At 42.6% G+C, this 26,377-nt stretch overlaps 1 protein-coding gene across 9 annotated transcripts in view; it reads right to left on the reverse strand.

Annotated features, from left to right (window-relative positions):
• Positions 1 to 26,377, reverse strand: part of SNTG1 (syntrophin gamma 1) — a 318,816-nt gene that overhangs the window by 34,934 nt on the left and 257,505 nt on the right. For 8 of the 9 annotated variants that reach the window (XM_066626306.1, XM_066626311.1, XM_066626308.1 and 5 more), the window contains 2 exons: positions 23,810 to 23,962; positions 6,274 to 6,366 (listed from right to left, as the gene is read on the reverse strand). The exons of the other annotated variant lie outside the window; for it this stretch is intronic. In XM_066626306.1, the coding sequence (XP_066482403.1) occupies positions 6,274 to 6,366; positions 23,810 to 23,962 (246 nt within the window). The remainder of the gene's footprint in view (positions 1 to 6,273; positions 6,367 to 23,809; positions 23,963 to 26,377) is intronic. 9 annotated transcript variants of the gene reach the window in all.

The raw sequence follows: 26,377 nt of genomic DNA on the forward strand, positions 1-26,377 counted from the left end.
CTGAACCTAGTCTGGGGTAGGTTGAAAAAACTGCCATCCATTGCCAATTCAGATAACAGGGGGAAAAAAAAAACTAAGTGGGGTTTACTTCTGAGTAGACATTCACAGGACTGGGCTGCATTAGGAATAAGTGCTGTGCAAAGGTTGATGAACCAGGAACAATGGGCTTCACTGTCAGAACAGCTAAAATAGCAGCATCTGGAGATTTACAACAGAGATTTGCGACAATAACAACAATATGGTGAATTTGGAAGGCGTTAAGGACACTAAGGGCGCAAACCTAACCTCTTATGTCAGTGCTTTCCAGCACTGACATAAGGGCAATGCAGCTCTGAGGTAAGGGAACAAACATTCCCTCACTTTGAGGAGGCCTCCGTGAGTGACACCCAACTGTAGGATGCAGCACACGTCCCATTGGCACCACTATGCCAGTGCTGGAAAGCACTGACATAAGGGGTTAGGGTTGCACCCTAATATAACTTTTATTTAGGGAAGTCCTACTCATTGGGATGGGATTGATAAAGCTGATAAATTTGGATTTTTTTTGAGGGAGTTTGAAGGATAAATGTTTCAAAGCAAAAAGGGGAGAAGAGATGCTAACACTAAGGGTGTCATTGTTAAATATCTTTGCATTAAGAATAATTCATCATTAATGTGTTTAGAGGTGGAGCCCCTAAGGAAAAAAAGGACTGTAATGCAAGGTTTTTGGTTTTTTTTTTTGGGGGGGGGGTGGCATCTCAGAACACTTATCAGAAGGCAGGAATTCAAAGCCATTTGAAATGACAAATTAAGAGGGGAAAATAGAGAAAATTGGAAAAAGAATAGGATTCTCTTTTTCAACATTTGGAATATTAATATATAAAGACCAATAGTGCTTGATAGCTCAGAGAACCATTGGTTGAAATCTTGTGGGAGGTGTTGATAGCAATTAATATAGTTTTGTCTTTTACTGTCATCTGACTTACACTTTAGATTTGTGCTCTGGAGAGACAGAGCCAACAGTGCATGAGTTATGAAGCAATCCTGTAAGTAGGTAGGATGTTTATAAAGACAATTTGTACTCAGTACATCAGTTTTATCTGCCTGTGCTTTTCAACCACTGTGCCATGTCTCAGCGGAGAAAAGGGAAGGGGAACTTGACCTGTTCTGCCTCCTCTCATCTCTTCCCCATTACTAGAATTCCCATTGGGTTACAACAGTTTGACCTTGAACACCAGACACGTACACATTATTGGCACCTTTAAGGTTCTGCATGCTGGATGTATTTCTTCCATGAAGATTTATGAGGCAAAACATGATCACTGAGCCATAACAAACTTTTTAGTTCTGCGATTGTGAAAAAACCATCTCCATTTCTGATGTGCTTTTGAGTGTCCTCTACAGATTTTGTTCACTTTTTCTCTTTTTTTTTTTCTGCCCAAGCATCTTTTAAGTCTCCTGGGAACATAACAGTTTCTGAACTGCTAGTATGGACCATAGGTTATTTTGCCACATAAACTGCACTCCACTAAAATTGAATGTTGGGAGAGTTAGGACAGACAAAAGAAAATATTTCTTTACTCAGCATGTGGTTGGTCTGTGGAACTCCTTGCCACAGGATGTGGTAATAGCATCTGGTCTAGATGCTTTAAAAGGGGATTGGACAAATTTATGGAGGGAAAATCCATTTCAGGTTACAAAAATCCATTTCGGGAACTCCTTGCCACAGGATGTGGTAATAGCATCTGGGCTAGATGCTTTAAAAGGGGATTGGACAAATTTATGGAGGAAAAATCCATTTCGGGTTATGATGTGTATGTGCAACCTCCTGATTTTAGAAATGGGCTATGTCAGATGCAAGGGAGGGCACCAGGATGCAGGTCTCTTGTTATCTGGTGTGCTCCCTTGGGCATTTGGTGGGCCACTGTGAGATACAGGAAGCTGGACTAGATGGGCCTATGGCCTGATCCAGCAGGGCTGTTCTTATGAAGGAATCTGATGAAGCTTTTGCTCAATTACATCAGAGAACTGCCCAAAACTGGGCAAACAAACACTGGGATTCTTTGTTCCTTTGCTCCCAAGGCCCTGCTATTTTCCTTTATAGTACCTAAAAAGTTAGCTCACATACTACAGTTAGCAGGAAAAAGCAGCCTTTGGGGGATTCTGATTTGTGCCCAGTATTTAGACAAAAAGCATAATTTTTTTTAAAAAAAATACAGGTTGGACATCCTTTATCCGAAATGCTTGGGATCAGAAGTGTTTTGGATTTTTATGTATTTTGAAATACAGTACTTGCATATACATAATGAGAGATGTTGGGGTCAGGGCCCAAGTCTAAACACAAAATTCATTTATGTTTCATATATTCCTTCTACACATAGCCTGTAGGTAATGTTATACAATATTTTTGTGCATGAAACAAGGTTCATTGTTTCATGTTCGTTTGTGGTTTGTTCAAGGTTCATGTTCATTGTGCATGAAAAACAGTGTGATTTTATTTCTTTAGGCAAAAAGGTTAAAAAAAAAGTCATGTTGGTGATCAAAAAAGTTCCATATTTCAGGATATTCTGTATTTTGGAATTACAGATAAGGGATACTCAACCTGTACCTGTGTACAGTTTCTTTCTGCCCAATTCTATCCAAAACACCACACCAGTACAATGAGTGTTCGACCGGCAAAAGCATCAGGAACTAGGCAGAAGCACCTGGATCTGGTGCACGTCCTATGACATTATCACACTTGCTGACACCGCTGATGAACACAGCAAGGCTGCCAGTGTAATTACTAGTATCTGTGTGCACAGGCCAGTGGTGAAGCCATAGTCCTATGACACCTGGTGAATTGGCAATGGGGTTAGGCAGTGGGAGGGATAAGGGCAGGAGGGTAAGGTATGAGGTGTTTCTGGGTGGGGAGGAAAGGGTTGGGATGGGGACACGAGAGGATAGGATCAGCAGCACTCACATGAGACTATATACTGTCCCCCTTCCCTCTTCCTTACTTTTCTTTGATCTGCAGTAGCATAATAGATGGCACAGAACCAAGGAAACCCATAGGGAAAGTGAAACCTTTCCTCAGGATAAGGGAATGAAAAGAAAGAAACTGTGTTTCTTTACCCTAAAGAAGACCTCTGCAACTGCCCCCCACCACAGAATGTAGCACACGCCTCTTTGGAGCGTGTGCATCAGTGGGGAAGGGGGATTTAGAATGGGGCCTTTCTTGTCCAATGAACAGTTCTCCCTTACTGAGCATGCAAATTTTGATATGAAAGTCAAAACTCAAATATTTTGGTTCAGGACTAAAGAAAAACCCCAGCCATGCCATTTTTTGAACCTGCACACAAACAGAATATGGATAATGGTATGCAATTAGTTCTCAACTGAATTCATTGTTTAGGTTAGATAAGTACTTTGGGAAAATTATCTGCAGTGTTCTCCAAGGCATGTCCTCCAAGTGTTCTCTCGAGGCATGTTTTCTGAGGGGGAAAAAAATCAATCGAAAGACACCCAGTGACATCAATGAAGCATTGCTCAGGTTTGCTGTAATCATGATAATATAAGAGCTGATGGCATGTCATGGGCTTGTCAGAACAAATAACTTGCTTTAGGTGAAGGAGCAAAGCAGCTTTTTATAAGGCTAGAGAAAATATTGCAAGGACTGAGGCTGAGTCTTAATGGTTTCTGTCTGCTAGGCAACTGATATGTCTCTTACTCTGATAGCTCCGGCAGTTGAATATGTTGATTAAGATGATTGTGTTAGGGTATTTCCCTCCTGTCTGTTATGAAAATATAAATATGAAATGATTGCTATGTTAATCGTTCCCAGTTTAATGCAGTCCCATACCTGAATGAATGCTTCTGTCACAGCAAACTGTATGTTGCAAGAAATCTCCAAGGAAGGAAACACAACACAAAAGGAAACAGACAAAACCAATTGAAGGAGTTTTTTGTCCCCCAAGCTCTCAAATTGCAGGCTTGACTTTCGACCAATGCAAACTGTGATTTTTTCTAAAACAACTAGATTATGAAATGATCATCCTTGATCTGGTGAAAGCAACCTGTAATCAGAAACATATATTTCTAACCATGTCCATTTGCTGTGCGGGGAGGAGGAAGCAGGAGTTAGTTTAGGTGCCTTCTTCTGAATGTGTAATAGGTTATATTGGTCTTTGCAGAGCAGTTAAGTGGGGGGTGCTGCAGGGGCACAACTGTGGGCAGAAAGCCTCTTCTTTTGCTTCTAGTTGCCTGGATTGGGACCACAGCATATTATAATTTAATATTGTTTCATTCAGTATACAGAGGGCACTCCTCATCAACAGGGATTTGGTTCTGGAACCCTGCACGATACCAAAATCCACAGATGTTCCACAGAAGTTACATTGACAAAATGGAGTAAATTTGCAGAAATTCCATAAATTTACATAAATTGGGCAATTTGCACAAATTGCATACATTGCCTAAAGTATACATGTTGCCTAAATTTGCATAAATGGGTGGGTGCAAGGCAAATGAGGCTATAGTAGGGTATGTGAATTTTTAAAATACATTTTCAATCTGTGGTTGATTAAATCTGTGGGAGCCCATGGATAAGGAGAGCCCACTGCAACATGAAGGCATTACTACTGTATATTCATCATTTCGGTCCATCTCCTGCTTTAGAAATTTAAAGTGATGAACAAACTCCTATCACTTGGTACAGAATTGGGAACTGGTACAGAACACTGAGTTATTTTCCCCACAGCCTGGAAAATAATTTGGCTTATTCCAAATCAAGTATAAACCAAAACTGGACCCTGTCCTGTTGCATTTTTGTGACAGGTTCCACTCCCTCCTCTAACTTCCCTTATGTGGAAGGCAGCTACTGCTGCTCTAATGGCAGCAGTAGAGAAGGACAGAGGCCTACATTTTCCAGGGAGAAAATGTTTGCCAGGGCTTCTGGCACAGGAGATACTGCAATATCAGCATGGCATGCACCAGGGAGAGGAAAGAAAAATAAGACCATCTTACCACCACCAGCAACCACCACCAGATAAGGGGCTTGTGGAAAATCTGAGTTGCTGAAGAACTCAGTGTGTGGTTGGTCTGTGGAACTCCTTGCCACAGGATGTGGTGATGGCGTCTGGCCTGGATGCCTTTAAAAGGGGATTGGACAAGTTTCTGGAGGAAAAATCCATTACGGGTTACAAGCCATGATGTGTATGTACAACCTCCTGATTTTAGAAATGGGCTATGTCAGAATGCCAGATGCAAGGGAGGGCACCAGGATGAGGTCTCTTGTTATCTGGTGTGCTCCCTGGGGCATTTGGTGGGCCGCTGTGACATACAGGAAGCTGGACTAGATGGGTCTATGGTCTGATCCAGTGGGGCTGTTCTTATGTTCTTATATTAACTCAGGGTGCACCATGCTTGCTTCTGTACTGAAGGCCAGCCCATGTTTCACATTCTGCACTAGGGTTAAGTTGGGGGAGGCAGGTAGAAAGTGGAACTGAACCACCTCTTCAGTCCTGGGAAAGTAATGCTGTTTCTGCATCAACTGTTCCAGGCAGTTGATGGCAGCCGTTGCATCTTAATCCAACCACCCCAGAAAGACACTCTGATGGAGGCTCCTTAGTTTAAAAGTAACGGTGGGTGCCAACCAGTGGCCACCAGTACAAGTGCTGCTGAAGCTATGGTGAGTTCTGGTCCCTCAGAATTTCACTCCACCCCCCTCCAATTCCCCTCAATTTTAGTAGCATTTCTCAGCTTTATTCTGAACCAAGGGGTTATAACTGATACAACTTTGTCCCTCTAGCTTTTTTGTATTTTCAGGCCTTGAAGATTAGACTTGTGACCATGTTCAGTGAGAAAGGGAATGAAGAAAGATGAAGAAGGGCAAAAACTGTCAGAAAGGTTCTTTCTTTTACGAACAAGCTTCAAACAACTTTTACTTCAAAAAAAGTAAGTCCTCTGGAATTAATAAAAGCATAGCCTTGGATCCAAAAAAATGTATAGGGCATGCCCAGTGAAATGTTTGACTTTTTCCTTTTGACTGTCAGAGCTCCATGCCATATCATACACTTTTTTCAAACTCTGAGGAAAGTTTGAAATGCAGATTGTGACATGCCATGGGGGGAAAATCTATTGCTCCAAAGGAAGAAATCAAACGTGTTAGTGGCTTTGCCCAGCACATCTTGATTTGGATCCAACCCACAGTGAGGATGTGATGGTGACAAGCCTCAAAAGATGAACAAACTCTCCAAACACAATACTTGACATTGGAGATGCAATGCCACACAGGACCGCTTCATGCAGTCTTACCTTAGTTGCAGCATCAAAGCACACAAAACCCATGCCAAAGTCAATGGTCAGCCCCATAAGATGACTCTCTAGGACACAGGCATATGTCTTGGACTGAAAAAAAAAAAATCAGAAAAGGGCAGTATGTTACATGACACTTCATCTGTTCTATCAACAGTATGGCTATGGGGAAAAAAAATCAACAGATACTTATGTCCAGCAAGCCAATGCATGAAAACAAATGACATGTGATAAATGTGATATTGATTCTGTCTAAATATATTTCATAGACCTTCTTAAGTATTGGCTTCACCATTAGAAATATTTTAGGGTAATTATGTTGTATATTTTGTTAAATGCATATAATAAGTTATTAGGTTGCTTTAGGAAGCATATGCCAAAGTAAGAGACAAACATCCTTGACATTCATTTGAGTTTGCAAAGCACACTTTGTAAGAACAAGGTCCCTGCTCTGGTGTAAAGATGGAAGAAAGTTCAGAGTTTTTTTAGGTATAGGTACTAAGTCTTGCTTCCTTGATAAGGCTTTACTCTGAAAAACAAAAACAGATTATGTACTAACATAGTGATGCTAGGCACAGACGTGATCCTGTGAGAAAGAAACTGTAGAGGACACAAGGACACTACTGTTACTGTGATTAAGGAATCCCAGTTACTGTGATTAAGTAGGCATTTTATTTATTTGAATGAGGATTGCCATTGCTAAAAATGGGGAAACAGATTAAGATGCCATTTCATTGCAGTTCCACTATATTTAATTTGCTGGATTATGGAAATGAGATTACACAATGTTACAGGATGAGAAATTTATGAAGTCTACTATTAGGCATGTATGGTAACTATTCCTGATCATTGCAGAACATTCCAACTGTTCAGTCAATGCCCATACCACAACCTTTAAATAAGTAAATAAATTAAATAAGTAAATAAGTTGTCCTTAGTGGAGCCCTAAGTCTTCTTAATAATAATATCATATTGTTTAATTAATAAATATAGTGAATGATTTTATCCTTTTTGTGGATATGTACAGAGTTAAAATACTTAAAATTATAGAAAAAGAATAGAGTTTATCACAGTACCCAGCAGGTCATTGAGTGGATCAAGTGCAACCATCACACCTGGGGGTGATAGAGGCAGCCAAAAACCACAGGCAACCAGCAGTAGAATCCCTTGCCAGCAGTAGATCCCATGCTCTGACAAATTTCTGCCAGAGTTATGGTCACAGGAGCAGAAGCAAAAGAGTCTGCAAGAACTAATGTAGTAGTAGAAGCACAAGAAATGAATCACACAGCTGGACTGTCTACTAAGGCAGATGGCAGTCCACATCTACAACTGACTGGATAGCAGTTCTCCAAGGTTTTCTGAAAACAAGTCTTTTCAAGTCATAGCTGGAGATGCCAGGGATTGAACCTGGGACCTTCTGCATGTAAAGCATAGCACTGAGCTACAACCATACTCCCAAAATACTCAAGAAAGCTGCTCAAGATCTGCTATAATTTTTTTTCTTGGTTCCAAAGTGCCCCAGGTTGGTGTCACTGTTTTTTGCTGGTATCAGTAGATTTTCCCTTGGGCTGTAGCCCCTCCACTGCAATGAACTGCATTCTGAAGAGTCTGTGACCCTCAGAAGCAACTTTTCAAGAGACATGACTGGCTGCAGAGAGAAGGGGACTGAAAAGCCCCAGTGATAGTTATCAGAATCCAAACCTGGAACTCTGTGAACATTTATAAATAAGGGGGGGAGCCTTTTGGGTTTGCTTCTACCTACTCTTTCTTTAATTCTGGATCAATGTATTAATTCAAAAACGGAGACAAGAATATATTGTAGTTCAATATGATTAACATTAGGTTTTAATTGTTCAGAATCATAGGAGACAGGGACAAAGAACTTTCAGTTCTAGGACTGTTTTGGTAGGAGCTATTTTGACCTATGTCTTCCTAGTGGACATGCATTTTAATTATCATTTCATATCTCTCTCTCTCTCTCTCTCTCTCTCTCTCTCTCTCAGATTATAGCTCAGCAAAGCAATATTTTTTCCCATTTATTGTCAACAAAATTTAACAAGCAACAGTTATCAAGAAATGTGTCACATTCCAAACCCATCCCAGCTGGGCAATTTCCCACAAGACAACATGACTTAGGGCCCAATCCTTTCCTCCTTCCCTCTGGTGCAGCTGTGACACATCCAGTGGGGGTGGATCTGGAGGCTTTGGAGGAAAAGGGAGATTTAAATCCCCTTATTTATTTATTTATTTATTTATTTATTTACTTACTTACTTACTTACTTACTTACTTACTTACTTACTTACTTACTTACTTACTCATTTTGTACCCTGCTATTCTCCTATCCCTTAAAAACATACTCTTTATCCCTCTGCAATTGCTGTGTGACTGGGACAAGTCCAAGAATAAATAGGGGGTAGAAGGCAAAAAAAGGAGGGGACAGGATTCCGCACGTGTCATTCCTGCCAGATTCACCTTCTCCAGTAGCCCCCCACCCCAGTTCCGGCAGGTGAAATGAAGTCTGGTGATGTCTCGATGTGTCACCATTCTGTGTTCAATTGGCTGTTTGTTTCAATTGACTCTGTTTCACTGTCACTAAGCACTACGTCCAGCAGCCCAGTGCAGCACAGAATTGTGCTGTTAAAAATAAAAAAGGGTCACATTTATTGAATTAGAATGATTCACTAACTTATAATTGCAGTGGGTCCTATGTACAAAAATTCCTACCTGCTTTAATGTTGCACATACCCTGGAGGAAACAGTTAATCTGCCAGACCCCCTTGAGCAAAAACACCCTGGCTCCAACCTGAAGTTGCTTCTCAGCAACCTGAGCATTTCAACAACCGAAGGAAACTGAATCATTCCTCCAAGCCTAACAGCCATTGAAGTAGACCTTGCAATTCAAGGCTGAGGGATCACCAGCCTGCATCCCTGAGCCGGAACAGCATCTTGAGAATGGTTCTGGTTCTCCCTCTGACACTTGCTTACCTAACAGTAGACATCAAATCCCTTTCCTATTCCTATTCCAAATCCCTTTCCTGTCTCACGATATACTTGCCAATTGTGACCAGTCCACCTAAACTCACCTAAAGGAGAATCTGGGGTAGGTGAACAAAACAAAACCACAGCTCCTCCAAAGTCCAATTAGGTTTTAAATAAGCAAATAATTCCCTCCCCGGCCCCTGAGCAGCAACCAGACTAATTTCAGAAGATCCTAACAGGTGGGTGGGCTAGGTCACAAGTTCTGCCACTCTGGAAGAGAGTAGACAGAAGCATAACATATCCACCACTATTATGGAATCACCCCATGGTTGCTTCAGGCACCATGTCGCCGGCTTCATGAGCGGTGGAGATTACGCAAAGCATGGTCTCACTCACAGATGTCAGTGGGAGGGGGTGCAACATTGTTCAACTTCCATTATCAGCAAGTAGTTAATTCAGCCCTTCTAACCACACATTTCTGAGAAGTGTTTGACATTCTAAAGAACTCCTTCTATTTTTAGTATCTTCCACCCTCCAAGTGTGACATTTTGGTTGGAGTTACTAAAATCAAGCTTCGTCACTGAGATTTCATTAATAACAATATTACATTATCAAACTGAGCTGCTTGTTAGAAAGTTGGCCCCCCGATCATAATGCTGTCCTTGTCCCAGATGGTTTACTGGACAAAATATCATTATCAAAATGTGAGGCACAGAAAGTGCCTGAAAAGGCCATCCTATTCACAAGGGAAATATTTAGAGAAGGTTTTACGTTTTCAGATTAAAGCCAGAGATAAGTATCTTAAATACTTTGCAAGACCGCTGAAAACCCCAGACAAGATGTAAAGAGCAATACCTTAGTGAAATTTTGTGCAGGGTCAGTATTTAAACAGAAACTGTGAAAGTGAAATAATGTACATCACAAATGCATCAATGTCCTGCAGCACTGCACCTATCAATGGAAATTTAGGCTTTTTCTGCTTACTGAGGAACAAAATTGGTTCATTGACTTTGAACCCAATTACTATCCCACAAATGGAACAGAGTTTAGATCATGGAGTGTGACATTCCCACCTTCAGTTTCTGTTTGAAGTCACCTGCGTTCCCTGAAAACTCCTCCTGAGGGGAATGAGACTCTCCTGAATAGCATTATGTGTGGCAAGGCAGAGCCACTGAACAGAATTTTATCAGGTGGCTTCAAACCACACCCGCTCTCCTTGGATTTATGCCACCTCTGGAGGTGGCGCAAGTCTGAGAAGACCCATTTGCGCTGCAGTTGCTTACCCAGGGTAAAGGAAGAGTTTTCCCTTGCATCTGGCTCAGCCGATTCTGGCCCCTATCTTGCACTGGATACAGTGCAGGCATCCTGGCCTGCCTGTTCCAGTGCAAGACAGGATTGCACTGCACATCAGACAGAGATTAACAAAAAAAGATGTTTTAGACCTAATTGACAAATTAAAAATCAATAAGTCACGAGGTCCAGTTGGTATCCACCCAAGAGTTATTGGGGAACTGAAGAATGAAGTAGCCGATCTCTTGTCTAAAATATGCAACTTGTCCCTTACAACAGCAACCGTGCCAGAGGATTGGAGGATAGCAAATGTCACACCAATCTTTAAAAAGGGAAGGAGAGGGGACCCGGGTAATTATAGGCCAGTCAGCCTAATGTCTGTTCCAGGTAAGATGGTGGAATGCCTCATCAAAGAAAAAATCTTAAAATACACAGGGTGCAATCCTAACCCCTTATGTCAGTGCTTTCCAGCACTGACATAAGGGCAATGCAGCTCTGAGGTAAGGGAACAAACATTCCCTTAATTTGAGGAGGCCTCTATGAGTGCCACCCATTGCAGGATGCAGCACATGTCCCATTGGCACCGCTATGCCAGTGCTGGAAAGCACTGACATAAGGGGTTAGTATTGTGCCCATAGACGAACAAGCCTTGCTGAGGGAGAAGCAGCATGGCTTCTGTGAGGGTAAGTCTTGCCTCATGAACCTTTTCGAATTCTTTGAAAAGGTCAACAGGCATGTGGATGCAGGAGAACCTGTGGATATTATATATCTGAACTTTCAGAAGGTGTTTGATACGGTAAGGTCCCTTACCAAAGGCTGCTGAGGAAACTCCACAGTTAGGGAATTAGAGGACAGGTCTTCCCCTGGATTAGGAACTGGTTGAGGACCAGTAAGCAGGGAGTGGGTGTCAATGGGCAATTTTCACAATGGAGAGAGGTGAAAAGCAGTTTGCCCCAAGGGTCTGTCCTGCAACCGGTGCTTTTCAATCTGTTCATAAATGACCCGGAGACAGGGTTGAGCAGCGAGGTGATCAAGTTTGCGGATGACACCAAACTTTTCTGAGTTGTGAAGACTAGAAGAGATTGTGAACAACTCCAGAAGGATCTCTCCAAACTGGGAGACTGGGCAGCAAAATGGCAGATGCTTTTCAATGTAAGTAAATGTAAAGTCATGCACACTGGGGCAAAGAATCAAAACTCTACATATAGGCTAATGGGTTATGAGCTGTCTGTAACAGATCAGGAGAGAGATCTTGTGGTGGTGGTGGACAGCTTGATGAAAGTGTCAACCCAATGTGCCACAGCAGTGAAGCAGGCTAATTCCATGCTTGAGATTACTAGAAAAGGAATCAGGAAGAAATATCTTCTTTTGTCTGTCCTAACTCTTCCAACACCCAATTTTAGTGGATGTCCCCTAGTTCTGGTGTTATGTGAGAGGGAAAAGAGCATCTCTCTATCCATCCCCTGCATAATTTTGTATGTTTCCATCATGTCCCCCTCAGGCGCCTCTTTCCTAGACTGAACAGTCCCAAACGCCTTTCCTCATTAGGGAGGTGTCCCAGCCCAGTAATTACTTTGGTTGCTCTCTTCCGTACTTTTTCCATTTCCACTATAATAATAATAATAATAATAACTTTATTTCTACCCCGCCTTTCTCCCCGAAGGGACTCAAGGCGGCTTACAACATATTAAAAACAATTTAAAAGCAAATAAAAACATATTAACACTATATCCTTTTTGAGATGTGGCAACCAGAACTGGACCCAATACTCCATCGATTTGTACAATGGCATCATAATATTAGTTGTCTTATTTACCCAGCACGTAATTAGTCTGTGGAACTCCTTGCCACAAAAAGTGGTGATGGCATCTTGCCTAGATGCCTTTAAAAGGGGACTAGACTAATTTCTGGAGGAAAAGTCCATCATGGGTTACAAGTCATGACAGGTATGTGCAAGCTCCTCAATTTTAGAAGTAGACTATCTTAGAATGCCAGATGCAGGGGAGGGCACCAGGACGCAGGTTGTCTTGCTGTCTTTTGTGTTCTCTGAAGCATTTGGTGGGCCACTATGAGATACAGGAAGCTGGACTAGATGGGCCTTTGGCCTGATCCAGTGGGACTCTTCTTATGTTCTTGTATGGGAATGCTCTGGAAGATTTAAAGCATTGGCTCTTTTCATCTCATCCATACATAGTGGCAATCTTTGTATAGCAGGCAGCCCAATTCAACCTAAATCCCCACATGGCAATGCTGCATCCCATGAGAGGTTTTTAGCTGCTGGAGTTTTCCTCAGGGTAAGCGGACATTTGTCCCTGTGCTCCAGAGTAAACCCCAACAGCTGTAATGAGTCAACTAGGACCTGCACCAGTTATATTGCTGGCACAAATTTGTGTTCATTCATGAAGATGGATCAGGCCCAGGAGGGGGATTTGGATTCACGCGTGCCCCCCCATGCTCCACCCAATTCTCCCATCCCCTGCTACATCACCGCACTGCTCTGCCCACCCCTCTTTCTTTTTGGAATTTTGCTTATTTAAAAAATAACCTTCATATCTTGGAGATGTATACGTTGTGCTTCACAAAGGAATTCAATTAGCCTCCATATAAATCCAAAAAGACCAGCAGCAATTTGAAATAAGCATTATCAATTATGCACTATGCATATGCATTTGTGATATTTTGGGACAAAGGAGAACTCCTATAAATAATCCTAGCCCACAGATGTTTAGTTACATATGCTGGGAAGGGCATGGAAATAGAACAACAAAGGTACTATTTATTCTTCCACATTTGGGAAATGGTATGTCCCTCTCCAAATGAGTCATGAAACAAAGGAAGGGGAGGGTATGATGAGTAGAAATAACTGAGACATTGTTAGCTGGAGGAGAATCCATTCATTTCTTGGTTTCTGCCTCCCAGTGACTGCTATCTTTAACATCTATTTCTGCTCTCTCCCATGGTAACCACAAGGATTTGGTGGGAACAGGAGAAGCGAGTCGTAATAATCCCCACACTTCTAGCTTTTAATGCCCCACATTCACCATCACAATGGTAGGAACTAAGAAGCTTCAGGTGGCCTCTTTTACAGGGTCACTTGAGAGAAGAGTGTCCTGGAGACAAGGCATTTTAAAATATCTATACGATTTCTAGGGCTCAAACAAAATGGCCTCCCAATTCCCACCCCCTTTGTAAGCTGTTGGGAACATTAGTTCAATGATTTTCAGGTAGCACAAATGAAGGCAAAAGTGACATCAGACTTCTCACTAGTGGTAATGAAACTTTCCAGAGTACCAGGGGTTGGTGTCTGCCATTTTTTCTTCCTAGAATCCCTTTAGCATGAGAGCAGGAAACATTACTGACACAAAAGGAATTATTGGAAGAAAAATGACAGCCATCACAAGCCTGGTCAGTGCTCATGTGCTGCCCAAGCCAGCTCTACAAGGAATTATTTCACCCCCCCCCCCACACACACACCCAAAAAAAAATTAAAAGGAGAGGCAGAGCCACCATCCCTTCCCTTTTCACTGCCCTGAGCACTTCCTCCTTTCTCAGCTTGAGTCCTGTCGCCAGGTTTCAGTCTGTTCTGCTCTTCTGTGTCATTTAAGACATGACTGGGGCAGAACAAAGAGGATGTGGCCTGGGCAGCAAATGCAGGAGGCAAGGGAAAGGAGAAGAGATTGGAAGCTCCACTTCTCCATCTTCAAGCCCAGGCGATGCTTTATGTGATGATTTATGATGCTCAATTAGCTATGTATTTGAGCATTTACAATGGAAGATCTCACTATCTGTTGTCGTAAATGCCTCTGCAGTGCTGAAAATGGCATGCTGCTGTTGTAAGTGTTGGATCCACCAGAGCAAATGGCCAGCAGCTCTGTGTGCCCATGACAGACAGACATCACAGCAGATAAGGTGCCGGAAGGTACAGATCATGGGCAGGTCAGAAGCGAGGTTTGGGGCAAAGAATGGAGAAGGTAGGGTGCCTTGGGTGCCCTTTGGGGAGAAAGGCAGAGTATGTACGTACGTATGTATGTATGTATACATAAATAAATAAATGAAAAGTTTGGGGGATGGTGGGGGCAGATCACAGCAGCAGTAGTGCATGCCAGAGTGCTATCTCTGTTTTCCTAGTCCAACATGCCTTATGTCTCTGGTGTAGGTCCAAGGAGACCCATAGATGGCCAGGCGGCACATGGAGAAGCAAGTAAAAATTATTTTTACGTACCTTTACCTTTCCCAGGTCTTTGGTCGTCGTCGTCCCCCCCACCACCACCACCACTGCCTGCAGCATGTGCCCAGTCAGTGTGGCTGCATGGCAGAAGATGGTGGGGAACAGGACTGGGCTCTAAGCATTAACAGTTACAAATACAGTGGTGCCTCGCAAGATGAATGCCTCACACACCAAAAAACTAGCAAGACGAAAGCGTTTTTGCGATTTTTTCTGGTGACTCGCAAGACGAATTTTTTCTATGGCCGTGCTTCGCAAGACGAATTTTTAAAATTAAAAAGTTGACGTTTTGTGCTTGAAATTTTTGAAATCCTCTGTACAGTATGTATGCCTTTAAAGAGCACTTAATAAACACTTTGTAAACCAAATTTGACTTTGTTCTGACTTTTTTTGCCCATAGGAACGCATTAACTAAATTTCAATGCATTCCTATGGGAAACCGCGCTTGGCAAGATGAAATTTTCGCAATACGAAACGACTTGCGGAACGAATTAATTTCGTCTTGCGAGGCACCACTGTATACAGGTTGAACGGAGAGCAGGGAAGAAGCCACAGTGCTAGTCTTTGAAGCTGCATTACTTCCCCTAAGAACAGACTGCTGTTTCCTTTGCTGGTTACAATTTTTTTTCCCCAGCCTCTATTTAAGTTTAGTGTGGTCAGTAGCTAGTAGCCACAGCCCACCCAAACCCATCAATGTTCCTTTAAGGAAGGATGTTCAAGAAACCAGTACCCACTAAAAAGCACCTTTAGCTGTTAGACTATAAAAAACATAGACAAAATTAATTTCCTCCCTGCTGGTTATCTCTCTTCTGGCCAGTTCACACATTATTTACAGGTGATAAGATGTGGGTGGAATTAAGTACAATTTGACAATTTGACTCTACGTGTGTAATACGAATGTGATGTACTTCGGCATACATCTGCTTCTAAAGCATAAATGCCAACTGAGTTACAGTTGAGATTGAGAACTGGATTGAGAACTGGTTGGATGCCAGGAAGCAGAGAGTGGGTGTCAATGGACAATTTTCACAATGGAGAGAGGTGAAAAGTGGTGTGCCCCAAGGATCTGTCCTGGGACCGGTGCTTTTCAACCTCTTCATAAATGACCTGGAGACAGGGTTGAGCAGTAAAGTGCCTAAGTTTGCAGACGACACCAAACTTTTCCGAGTGGTGAAGACCAGAAGTGATTGTGAGGAGCTCCAGAAGGATCTCTCCAGACTGGCAGAATGGGCAGCAAAATGGCAGATGCGCTTCAACGTCAGTAAGTGTAAAGTCATGCACATTGGAGCAAAAAAAAAAATCAAAACTTTAGATATAGGCTGATGGGTTCTGAGCTGTCTGTGACAGATCAGGAGAGAGATCTTGGGGTGGTGGTGGACAGGTCGATGAAAGTGTCGACCCAATGTGCGGCGGCAGTGAAGAAGGCCAATTCTATGCTTGGGATCATTAGGAAGGTTATTGAGAACAAAACGGCTAGTATTATAATGCCGTTGTACAAATCTATGGTAAGGCCACACCTGGAGTATTGTGTCCAGTTCTGGTCGCCGCATCTCAAAAAAGACATAGTGGAAATGGAAAAGGTGCAAAAGAGAGCAACTAAGATGATTACGGGGCTGGGGCACCTTCCTTATGAGGAAAGGCTACGGCGTTTGGGCCTCTTCAGCCTAGAAAAGAGACGCTTGAGGGGGGACATGATTGAGACATACAAAATTATGCAGGGAATGGACAGAGTGGATAGGGAGATGCTCTTTACACTCTCACATAATACCAGAACCAGGGGACATCCACTAAAATTGAGTGTTGGGAGAGTTAGAACAGACAAAAGAAAATAATTCTTTACTCAGCGTGTGGTCGGTCTGTGGAACTCCTTGCCACAGGATGTGGTGCTGGCGTCTAGCCTAGACGCCTTTAAAAGGGGATTGGACGAGTTTCTGGAGGAAAAATCCATTATGGGGTACAAGCCATGATGTGTATGCGCAACCTCCTGATTTTAGAAATGTGTTAAGTCAGAATGCCAGATGTAGGGGAGGGCACCAGGATGAGGTCTCTTGTTATCTGGTGTGCTCCCTGGGGCATTTGGTGGGCCGCTGTGAGATACAGGAAGCTGGACTAGATGGGCCTATGGCCTGATCCAGTGGGGCTGTTCTTATGTTCTTATGTACAGGACATTACATTAACATACATGCTAAGCCATTCTGTATATAAATCATATTGACTAAGCAATTCGCATGATGGTGAATTCCATTTTTGAAGCACTTGGTTCTTATAGATTTTTGGACATGAAGTTCACAAATCTCATTACCCATTTTGAGACAACATGTTCTTCTCTGAAAAGGATGCACTTCTCACAAACCTAGACAGAACCTGGCAACAGGAGATTTGAGGACAAGTAGCATCTTGCCTTTCAATGGTCAGAATGGGTAACACCAGTCAGTAACATGTCCTGTCACTAACCATTACACAACATCAATTTGATTCAACAACCATTGCTATTGTGCACATTCTCTGCATTGTTGGGCAATAAAAGATGGGCGGTCCAATCTTATTGAGGGCTTATACAAACAGATTTTGCAACTCCCTGCTGTAAGTCCTCTTATAGCATCATAAAAGGTACACAACATGAGCTGCGGAGCTAATGGCACAAAGAGCTGGAGGATTCGCATGCACTTCCACAGATCCCACATGCTGTGCTGGTGCAATTAAGGTGATGGCAGTTTGTGGGTGGTTAGCGGGAGAATCAGGGAAAGACTAGAGCAGGGAGGGAGTGGGCAAGGGGCACCTCGAGGGCAGTGGTGGTCCTGGCACTTTTCGCGCTGGGGCCGCCCCCCAACACGGAAGTAATTGTAGTGACATCATTGCATCACCACAATTACTTCCATACTGCCTCCTCCTTTACCCCTTTTAAAAAAGGGGGGAGGAAGGAGGCAGTACAGGCTCTGATGGAGCATTTTGTGCCACTGCTAGTGGTGTGAAAGGCTCCATCAGTTTTTTTTTTTTGCACCACTAGAAGGGACGCCCAGGAAGCGAGTACTGCTTCTAGTGGCTACTTCCAGGAGACAGACGCCGCTTCTAGTGGTGCAGAAAAGCTCTGATGGAATGGTGCCTGCCTCCCGGAAGCAGCCACTGCTTCTAGTTGCGCAAAAAGGCTCCATCAGAGCTAGAAGCAGTGCCCGCCTCCTCCAAAATTGGAGGAGGCAAGTGCGCTTCTGGCTGGTTACCCAGCCATTCTGAGGGCTGCCCTTTTTTTTTTAAAGGGGAGGAGAAGAAAGGAGTCCTCAGATGTAGTCCAGAATCATACCAACAGTGGCTGTGGAAGCGCAGCAAACGTCAGCACGATTCCCTGCTGATCTGAGGGCCGTCCACTTCTCTTCCCCTTTAAAGAAAGGAGAGGGGAAGAGAGCAGTTCCTCAGATTGGTGGGGAACTGCACAGACAGTGGATGCACTCCTACAACCACTGCTGGCACAGTTCCACACTATGCCAAAAATCCAGTGGTGGGGGAGTGGGTCGCAGTGCTGAGCCTGGTGCCCTGGTACCCCCACTGCCCTCCTAGGTATGCCACTGCTCGAGGGTAGAACAGGGTGGCACTAGAACACACTGGATTCTATCCCTGTTTTCCCTGACCAACATACTGCCTGCCTCCCCTCATAATTCAGCAACAAAGCTGGCATAAGTCTAAGGAAATCCATTGACAACCAGATGGCCCATGGAAAAATAAGTAAAAAACACTGTTTGTTTTTGTTTGTTTTTTGTCCCTCCATCATAACATGTAGTGCACCCTTCAGCAGTACAGCCGCATTATGTGAACTGGTAGGGGATAAGACTGGGGCATGAAAATGATCCAAAGAACTCAAAGAAGCCAATGGATACATCCAGTACTTTAAACCAGCTTATCTCAGGTTGAACTGAAAATGCCCAATTTGGTCTGCAAACTTGGTAGAAGATTTGTTGCATGCAGCATGCCTGTTATGAGCCAGCCATGGAGCTGGAGGAAGATAATGGCAACCCATTTCTACTTTGAGACAGTTGTGGGATTTCTTCCACTACTACAAGAGTCTTTCACAAGTGTAGCTTATAATTTATGCCACTGGAACCTATTCGGTATCAAGTAACGTAAACAACTGGACATAGTTCAGACTTTCGGCATGTGTAAATTTGGCATGGCTCTGCAGTAGATACTGGCTTGACTCTAAAGAAGTCAGCCCCACTGGGACTTTCCAGACCCCTTCCACAGAAGCAGTGCCATCACTAGGCTTTGTGACACCTAATGTGGGAGGCCAGCGTGTCACCCCTATGGTGGACCTCTTCCCATGCAGTGGGTGTGATAACGCCCTGTGTAGTGGGTCTGGTGATGTACCATCACCCTGTCTTCATTGGTTTTTTGGTTATAACTATTGACAGAATAGAGATATTACAATGTGGTTCATTTAATTGCATTCTCCATGAAATTACACATCGATTGATATACAACATGATGGTGTTATTTGAAAATACCAAGATTTTAAAAATTTTGGTGTCATCACCCGTGCATATCACCCAGTGTGGCCAGCACCCCCCTAGCGTTGCCACTGCCCAGGAGTTGCTTGTGACCTCTGAAACTTCATTCCTAAGGGTTATAGGACCTTCTGGAAAGCACTTTATGAAGCATAAGGTCCTGCAATTCAGTGGAGGTGAAGGACAAGAAAATTGGCATTTGAATATATCTTGAATAGTAGCGTCTTCTACTCACACACAGAGCACTTTGGATCCAAGTCTCTGAGCTAACTTAAGTGCCATTCAAATCAATGGACATACACATTAAGCATTTCTGTGTCTCTGAATGTTAACCCACCATTGAAAACCAGTAATTGCAGTTTTGCACCCAGTGAATCTTGCTTAGCCCTGATTAAATCAAGAGGCTTAACTACACGTAACTGAGGATAGGACTTCAGTCGATCCTTGTTCTTATAGAATTTAACCAACATGTTATTTTAACTTACTTCAAGTATTAAACAAAATGCTTTGCTATAAATGATGACTGAGATAATAATATACAAACCTGCCAGTAAACAAGATAGAAGAAAATAAATGATCTCGGGGCAAAAATTACACTATTGAGGCAAATAAAAGCAACATAGTCAATGCAACGCAACACTTGCAGACATATATTATGTATTAAGTATACTTTCAATGGTCTCATTTTCATGAAGGTGTTAAGTAGTAACAGGTTTTATATGCAATAAATATTTAATTTTATTAACTCATGTACAGCTACAACAGCTTTGTTGACTTATAATTTTCAGCCTATATGGAAGTGATTGAAATACGTTCATAGTCTGGCAAGAAAATGAGCTCATGGTTCTTTTCAGTCTCTCAAGTACTTTACTCAGGGTTGGAGATGCTCACTGTTATGATACATATCCTTATAAATTAACCAGGGCCTCTATCCCAAGTTCCTATGGGAAATAACTTGTATTTATTTAAAGGCCTTTCCTGGCACCTTGTGCTGGCGAGGTAACATGCATTTACTTTAACCTATGTGACAAGGGATTATGGGAAATCCCTTTAGTTGACAGAAGAGTTCTGTCCTGAGGTGGCTGGCCACCCATCTCAATGCTCTGATTTAGGAGTTCAGTGCCTCTGTGAGCACTAGATTTGCTTCATCAATCATTTCATCAAGGGGTCATTCTCCTGTTTCTTCAGCTACAAGGGTATCAGTGCTCAAGCACAACTGAAGCATAATAGTTCAGTAGGAAAAACTGACAGGGTAACATTTATAATTGGCTTTGGGTATTTGTCACAAAGTGGTAAAGAAAGATTAATGTGCACTATAGGTTAAAGGTCGGTTTCCAGCCTCTCACTCTCTGGCTCCTAATCAGAGGGTTTGTTTCACCTTCAGCTTCTCTGCTTACTTTAATTAATCCCTCTAGTGGTGAACATGAAAAGAATAAAAGGAAGGCCACTGCCAAGAGAGTACATAATGTCAAAGTCCTTACAGCTTTAATGCAAACCTTTTAAAAAAGTAATTACCTGCCATGAAAAACATGAATTATTTGCTTTTGATTATTGATTCCACATACCGAAAAAGGTAAAAAAAAAATCAACACAAAAATTTACTGTACAACAGGCAACTCAATATTTAATTTCTTACTTCCATGATGTTTCAAACTATAGAATCTTAAAATTGAAGGCATGAATAATTCATTAGCTCTGGCTTAAATGCTGAACTGAATGCATTACATTTCTCTGACCCAAGATCCGCAGTTCACTATAGTTCAGTAGAAATCACCAAAAGACTGATAAACTATAAGCTCATCCAAATCCGCTTCTGGCGTAAAAAGGACTTGAGTCATAAGATCATGCCTGAATTCTGACTTCCCAAAAAAATCCATTACAGTACAAAGATAGTCTTCCCATCTTATTCAAGTTATTTAAATAGTTCTTGACCTTTTTTGTGAAGAGCTACAACAAACAGAAGCCAAAACATTCTTTAAGTTCATAATAAAGGCACATAAACTTTCTAAAATAGCAGGGGACCACCACCAGCAGCAGACCTAGTGCTTTGTGAACGGGGCAAATTCCCCAGGCTCTAGGTCCGCGCACCTCTAGGACCATGAAGGAAGCCTCTCTGAGGCCTTGATGCAGTTGGTTTTCCGGAAGTGCAGTTTAAGACCCTGGGGAAGCCTCAGAATGCTTCCTCAGTTCGTCCTGGAGTTACACCGCAACACTGCGGTGGGGGGGGCAGCTTCATGTGTGGAGGGGGCTACATGTCACATGGGGGATGGCTTCATTGACCTTTGTTACAGGCACGGGGCTGGGGGAAGTCCGCCACTGAGCACCACATATTATAGGTCAAACCGATTTATTTCATAACATTGTAGTTTTTAAATATGTACTGATGTTGCTAGGACTTGGTGCCAGGGTGATGTAAACCCCCTCCCTGCTTCTGTCCTGAGGCCTGTGGGAGGAAAGAAAGGACAGCCCTAAGGAGACAAGCCAAGTGGGTTTGGCCCTGGAGGCCTTCAATAGCCTGCTGCCCCTATATGGTGGAGATCCAGGTGATGGGAAGGACCTCAGGAACTTCTCAATGCTCTGACATGATTATATCACTAACAACTTGTTGCCATTTTTACTGTGAAAATATTTCAAAAGCAGCAATTTGCTCCATCCATTGAGGAGATTTAAAAAGTATACTTCAGGGATAAGTAAGTATGATAAATGTTGAAATAATGGCATTTAATTTCTTTCTCTGTGACTGCAATAGCATAACCTTTGTCTTGTCTGTAATCAGCAGATTCAGCTTGCAGGCAGACCGACTCACCCTTGTCAGCCTCTATGCTTAGCAAGAAACTGAAAAGCTGTCTGGTCGCATTTCCTCTTATACTCCCCAACCAGGATTTACAGTTGTTAGAATGGTTGTTTCACGTGGCTAGAATTTTAACTTTTGTTTATGAATTTGTTAAGTGTGCACTCTGCAATCTTGAGTAACACATTATTTGGGACTCTTTGTGTAGAGCCATGTGCTTCAGAGAAAGTTCAAAGGTCAAAGAATCTGTGATTCTGGGTCAGACCTCCTAATGCAGGGAGCTCTGACCATGCACTCTGACAATAAATCTTATCAGTCTTTTCTCACCTTGGTTTGGCTTGCACTGATTACCGCAGACACTCGCCTATAAGTGTCCCTACAGATAAGTCGAGGGCAAGTTTTGAGCCAACAATCATGGAATTTTCTATGACCCTCGGATAAGTCAGGGGTTAAACTTAGGGGGGTGTCTGACTATAGTTTTGTCTGATTTTACCCAAGGCCAGATCCTGAAAAATAACCTACCACTAATTGTTACCTAAGAACTGTAGTATCTAATTTATTAAAAACACAGTAAAAGATCATAAGATACATTTTTATTCTTTTTTAAATTCTGGTCTTCACCACCTTTTTGTAAACACTATCAGAGTAAGTGCACTGTAAACAACATACCAGTGGTTCCCAACCTGGTATTCATGTACTCCCAGGGACACTCAACAGGACCTTTAGGGGTACTCAAAAAAGAATGGAATAATGGCAGAAAAAGGCAAGCCATGCTCCAGAATGCACGGCCTGGAAGGGAGGTAGCTAGTTGGCTGTGAAAGCCCCACCAATAGCTAGTTTTTGGTCATCAATTCATTTATGAACCAGTGATTGAAAACTAACACAGTAAAAAAGCTGAAACATAATATGGAAAGTGATCAAACACCAGAATTTCTCAGCACACTTCTGGTGCAAAACAGTGCAAAGGCAGAGTCTTCTGTTCTTCAAACAGATGAAAAGAGAAAATATGTGATGAATACATGAAGTCTGGGCTTTCATATGGAGGAGATGAGGACTTGTCTTACTAATTACAAACATTTTGCTAATAGGAAGGGTACAATTTATGGAAATAGGCTGCCAAGGGATATGCCAGTGAAAAAGGTTGAACCATGAAACAAATCCACCTTTAAGGTGTCTGGTGTGTTAAGCCAGAAGCTCTACATACAGCATATAACACACAACTGGGAGTGTGCAATTCAATTCACAGCAGAGAGATGCAGCTGCATATATTTGCAGCCCTTTTTACTCAGAAGTAGACCCACTGCTTTCCATGGGTGCTATTCTGAAGTCATGGTGCACGGAATTGCAGCCTGGGAAGGAGGGTCCTATCCTGGTGTTTCCAAAAACAGACCTGCTTTGCAAGCATTTGCCAAGCAGAGCCAGGCTGCAGCAGAAGGAAGGAGATTAAAAGGTTAAATTTGACTGGAATGTCCTAGTTGCCGTAGAAATGATCTCTGCCCTGCCTGCCTGGTGCCTGCCTGCTGCTTGAGAAACTTGGCGCCTGCCTGCCTGCCACTTGAGAAAGGAAACTGTTCAGAGTGGAAAGGCTCTGCCCTCTGATTGACTGGGAGATCAGACGAAGTGGGAATTGGAACTTGATTACTTGGCAGAAATTTCACGTACTATACATGAATATCTATGGTATTTATTAATAACTCCTCCGCCATCATAATCATATAAGATACTATAAGATACTAATGATAAAAAAGCTATCTTACCTGTATTCTTTCAACTTCTAAGAAAGTTGCTGATTGGAAGGCCTTTTCCCATAGTGTGAGGTCAGATTCTAATTCAACGGAAAAGTAGAGATCCTCTCCAGTTTCCGATTGGACACCAAAGCAGTGTTTCCGCCGGTCCAGCAGATCACTATCCTGATGAAAACCTGGAGTTATATAATCTTGCATACATCAATTAATATTTCTTACAGTATATACCCAAATGTTAGATGCAGAACAAACTATCTTGTAATTTTTATACTCCTTCTATTAGTCTCAACATCTGAAACAAAATTTTGTTTTCAAGTTTACACCTTAAATAACATTGCATAGTTTGGTTTACAAGTGCTCACAGGTGCAATATTTCAACTACCCAATAAGACAATTCTCATTAATTATACAGAGCCCAATCCTGAGTTTGAACCATTGGCACTCCGTCAGTGGTGAGTGTCACAAACATGCCGTAAAGCACATTCGCGGCCCCCAGCACTGGTCCAGTGCTGGTGCTAGCTCAGCACCTGCCAGCGCTGGGCTAGCACTGGTGGATCATCAATGCTCCGCCACTTGGTAATCGTCCAAAGTGTGGGGTGGCAGAGAGGTAGGTGGGGGTGTGAGGGGAGGGGAGGAGGAGGTGGGGGACGTGGAGGGAGGGCGGGCATAAGGAGCGGGACAGGAGGGAGGTAGGACAGGAAGAGCTCTGTTCCTCCACATCCAGAGCCACCATGTTGGGTTCGCCGCCTGACATGGAGGCTCTTGATTCTACGGTGACCCAAGGGTTGCCACAGAAACAAGTAGCCTTATTGAGGGGCTACTTGCCTTACCTGGGGGAAGGGGACAAAGTTCCCTTCCCCTGAGAAACCACTGGCGGCTGCCCAGTTGCGCTCAGGATGGCACAACAGTTCTGCGCACCGGGCAGCTCAAGATTGGGCTGACAATCAGCTCAAAGAGTAAGTTCTGAAAACCCTTCGAACAGTATAATATATCCTGTCTTTATGCACAGGTCAGAAGCATAATCCACATTTTAGAAATGATGCTGATTGCCCTTCTCTTAATACCAAATACATCAATTTAAATAGCACTTCCATTGTTGATCTTTCTGCGATTACATTAGTAGATACTGTGTATTACGTTGTCAAGACTGAGGTCATGTATCAGGGCACTTTCAAATTTAGCTTCATATTGTACTTGAGAAATCCAGAACCTTCAGACAGTCTTACAGTCTTTTTCACAAGCTGCGCTGTAATATGTTTTAAACTGAGTGAAAATTTACAGACTCGCCCAAATCTACACTTTCTTAAAAGCACAGATAACTTAAATGGCTCTCCAACATGATATTGCAATAAGAACTTTCAAAAGTGATGCATTCCAGACTAAAAGGCATTTTCAGATTTTCACATTCCACAGAATTCCACTAAAATTGAGTGTTGGGCGGGTTAGGACAAGTTTCTGGAGGAAAAATCCATTATGGGGTACAAGCCATGATGAGTATGCGCAACCTCCTGATTTTAGAAATGGGTAATGTCAGAATGCCAGATGCAAGGGAGGGCACCAGGATGAGGTCTCTTGTTATCTGGTGTACTCCCTGGGGCATTTGGTGGGCCGCTGTGAGATACAGGAAGCTGGACTAGATGGGCCTATGGCCTGATCCAGTGGGGCTGTTCTTATGTTCTTATGTCACATGAAGGAGTTCTCAATCTCTTTCTTTCTCATTCCAAGGAGAAATTCTCATTACTCTGTTCAGCAAAATGCACTGTGATCAGCAAATTGTCCTATAAATGTACACACTCCTCAGCTCCACATTTGTTTGAACAATCAACCTCCAGGATTCTTTGTCCCTTGTGCTGCTCCCCACATATAAGTCTGGCTGTTGCTTAGCGATGCTGTCGCATTTCTCTCTGACCAGATTTCCCCCTGCATTTTAGAATACTGATTTATCTCATCTTGGTTATAGAGTGATACTGATATATTTGCTTTCTGTCATTCTTTCATGTTACATTTTCAGAATTTGTAAAAAAAAAAAAAAATGGAAATAATAGTGTTTATGTATGAAAAAGCTTTTCTTTACCATCTTTAAAACCTAGTGTGAAAATCTCAGATGTACTTGCAGCACTTGTAATTTTTGTTATTCAAATAATATATTGCAATGTGGACAAGAACCAGAGTACATACATGCACTTTTGAGTAATAAAAATGGCCTTTGTCTTGGCTGGCAGACTGGGGAAGTGGGGAGGTCAGCTATTGGCAGGTTGGCCAGGGAATTCATTGCCTCTCATGTGAAGCTGATCAGGTAGAGGGAAAAGCTTGCCAGTTTCAATGCTGCAAAGTTAGACTCTCTGAAAGTATCACCACACATAACAGCACTGATGCTCATAATGTCATTTCAGACAAAATCAGTGTCCTTTTGCGTTATTTATTTTTAAAAATTATGCCCCGCCTTACTCCTCATAAGGGCATTAGCTCTCTACCTGGATGAAAAACAATCTGCATGCACCAGTTCCAACATTCTTTTCTTAGAAAATTAGAAATCAGCGGAATAGATTGTTTAACAAAGACATACTATGAAAAAAGATG

Source organism: Tiliqua scincoides, chromosome 4 (genome assembly GCF_035046505.1).
Source record: "Tiliqua scincoides isolate rTilSci1 chromosome 4, rTilSci1.hap2, whole genome shotgun sequence".
NCBI lineage: Eukaryota > Metazoa > Chordata > Lepidosauria > Squamata > Scincidae > Tiliqua > Tiliqua scincoides.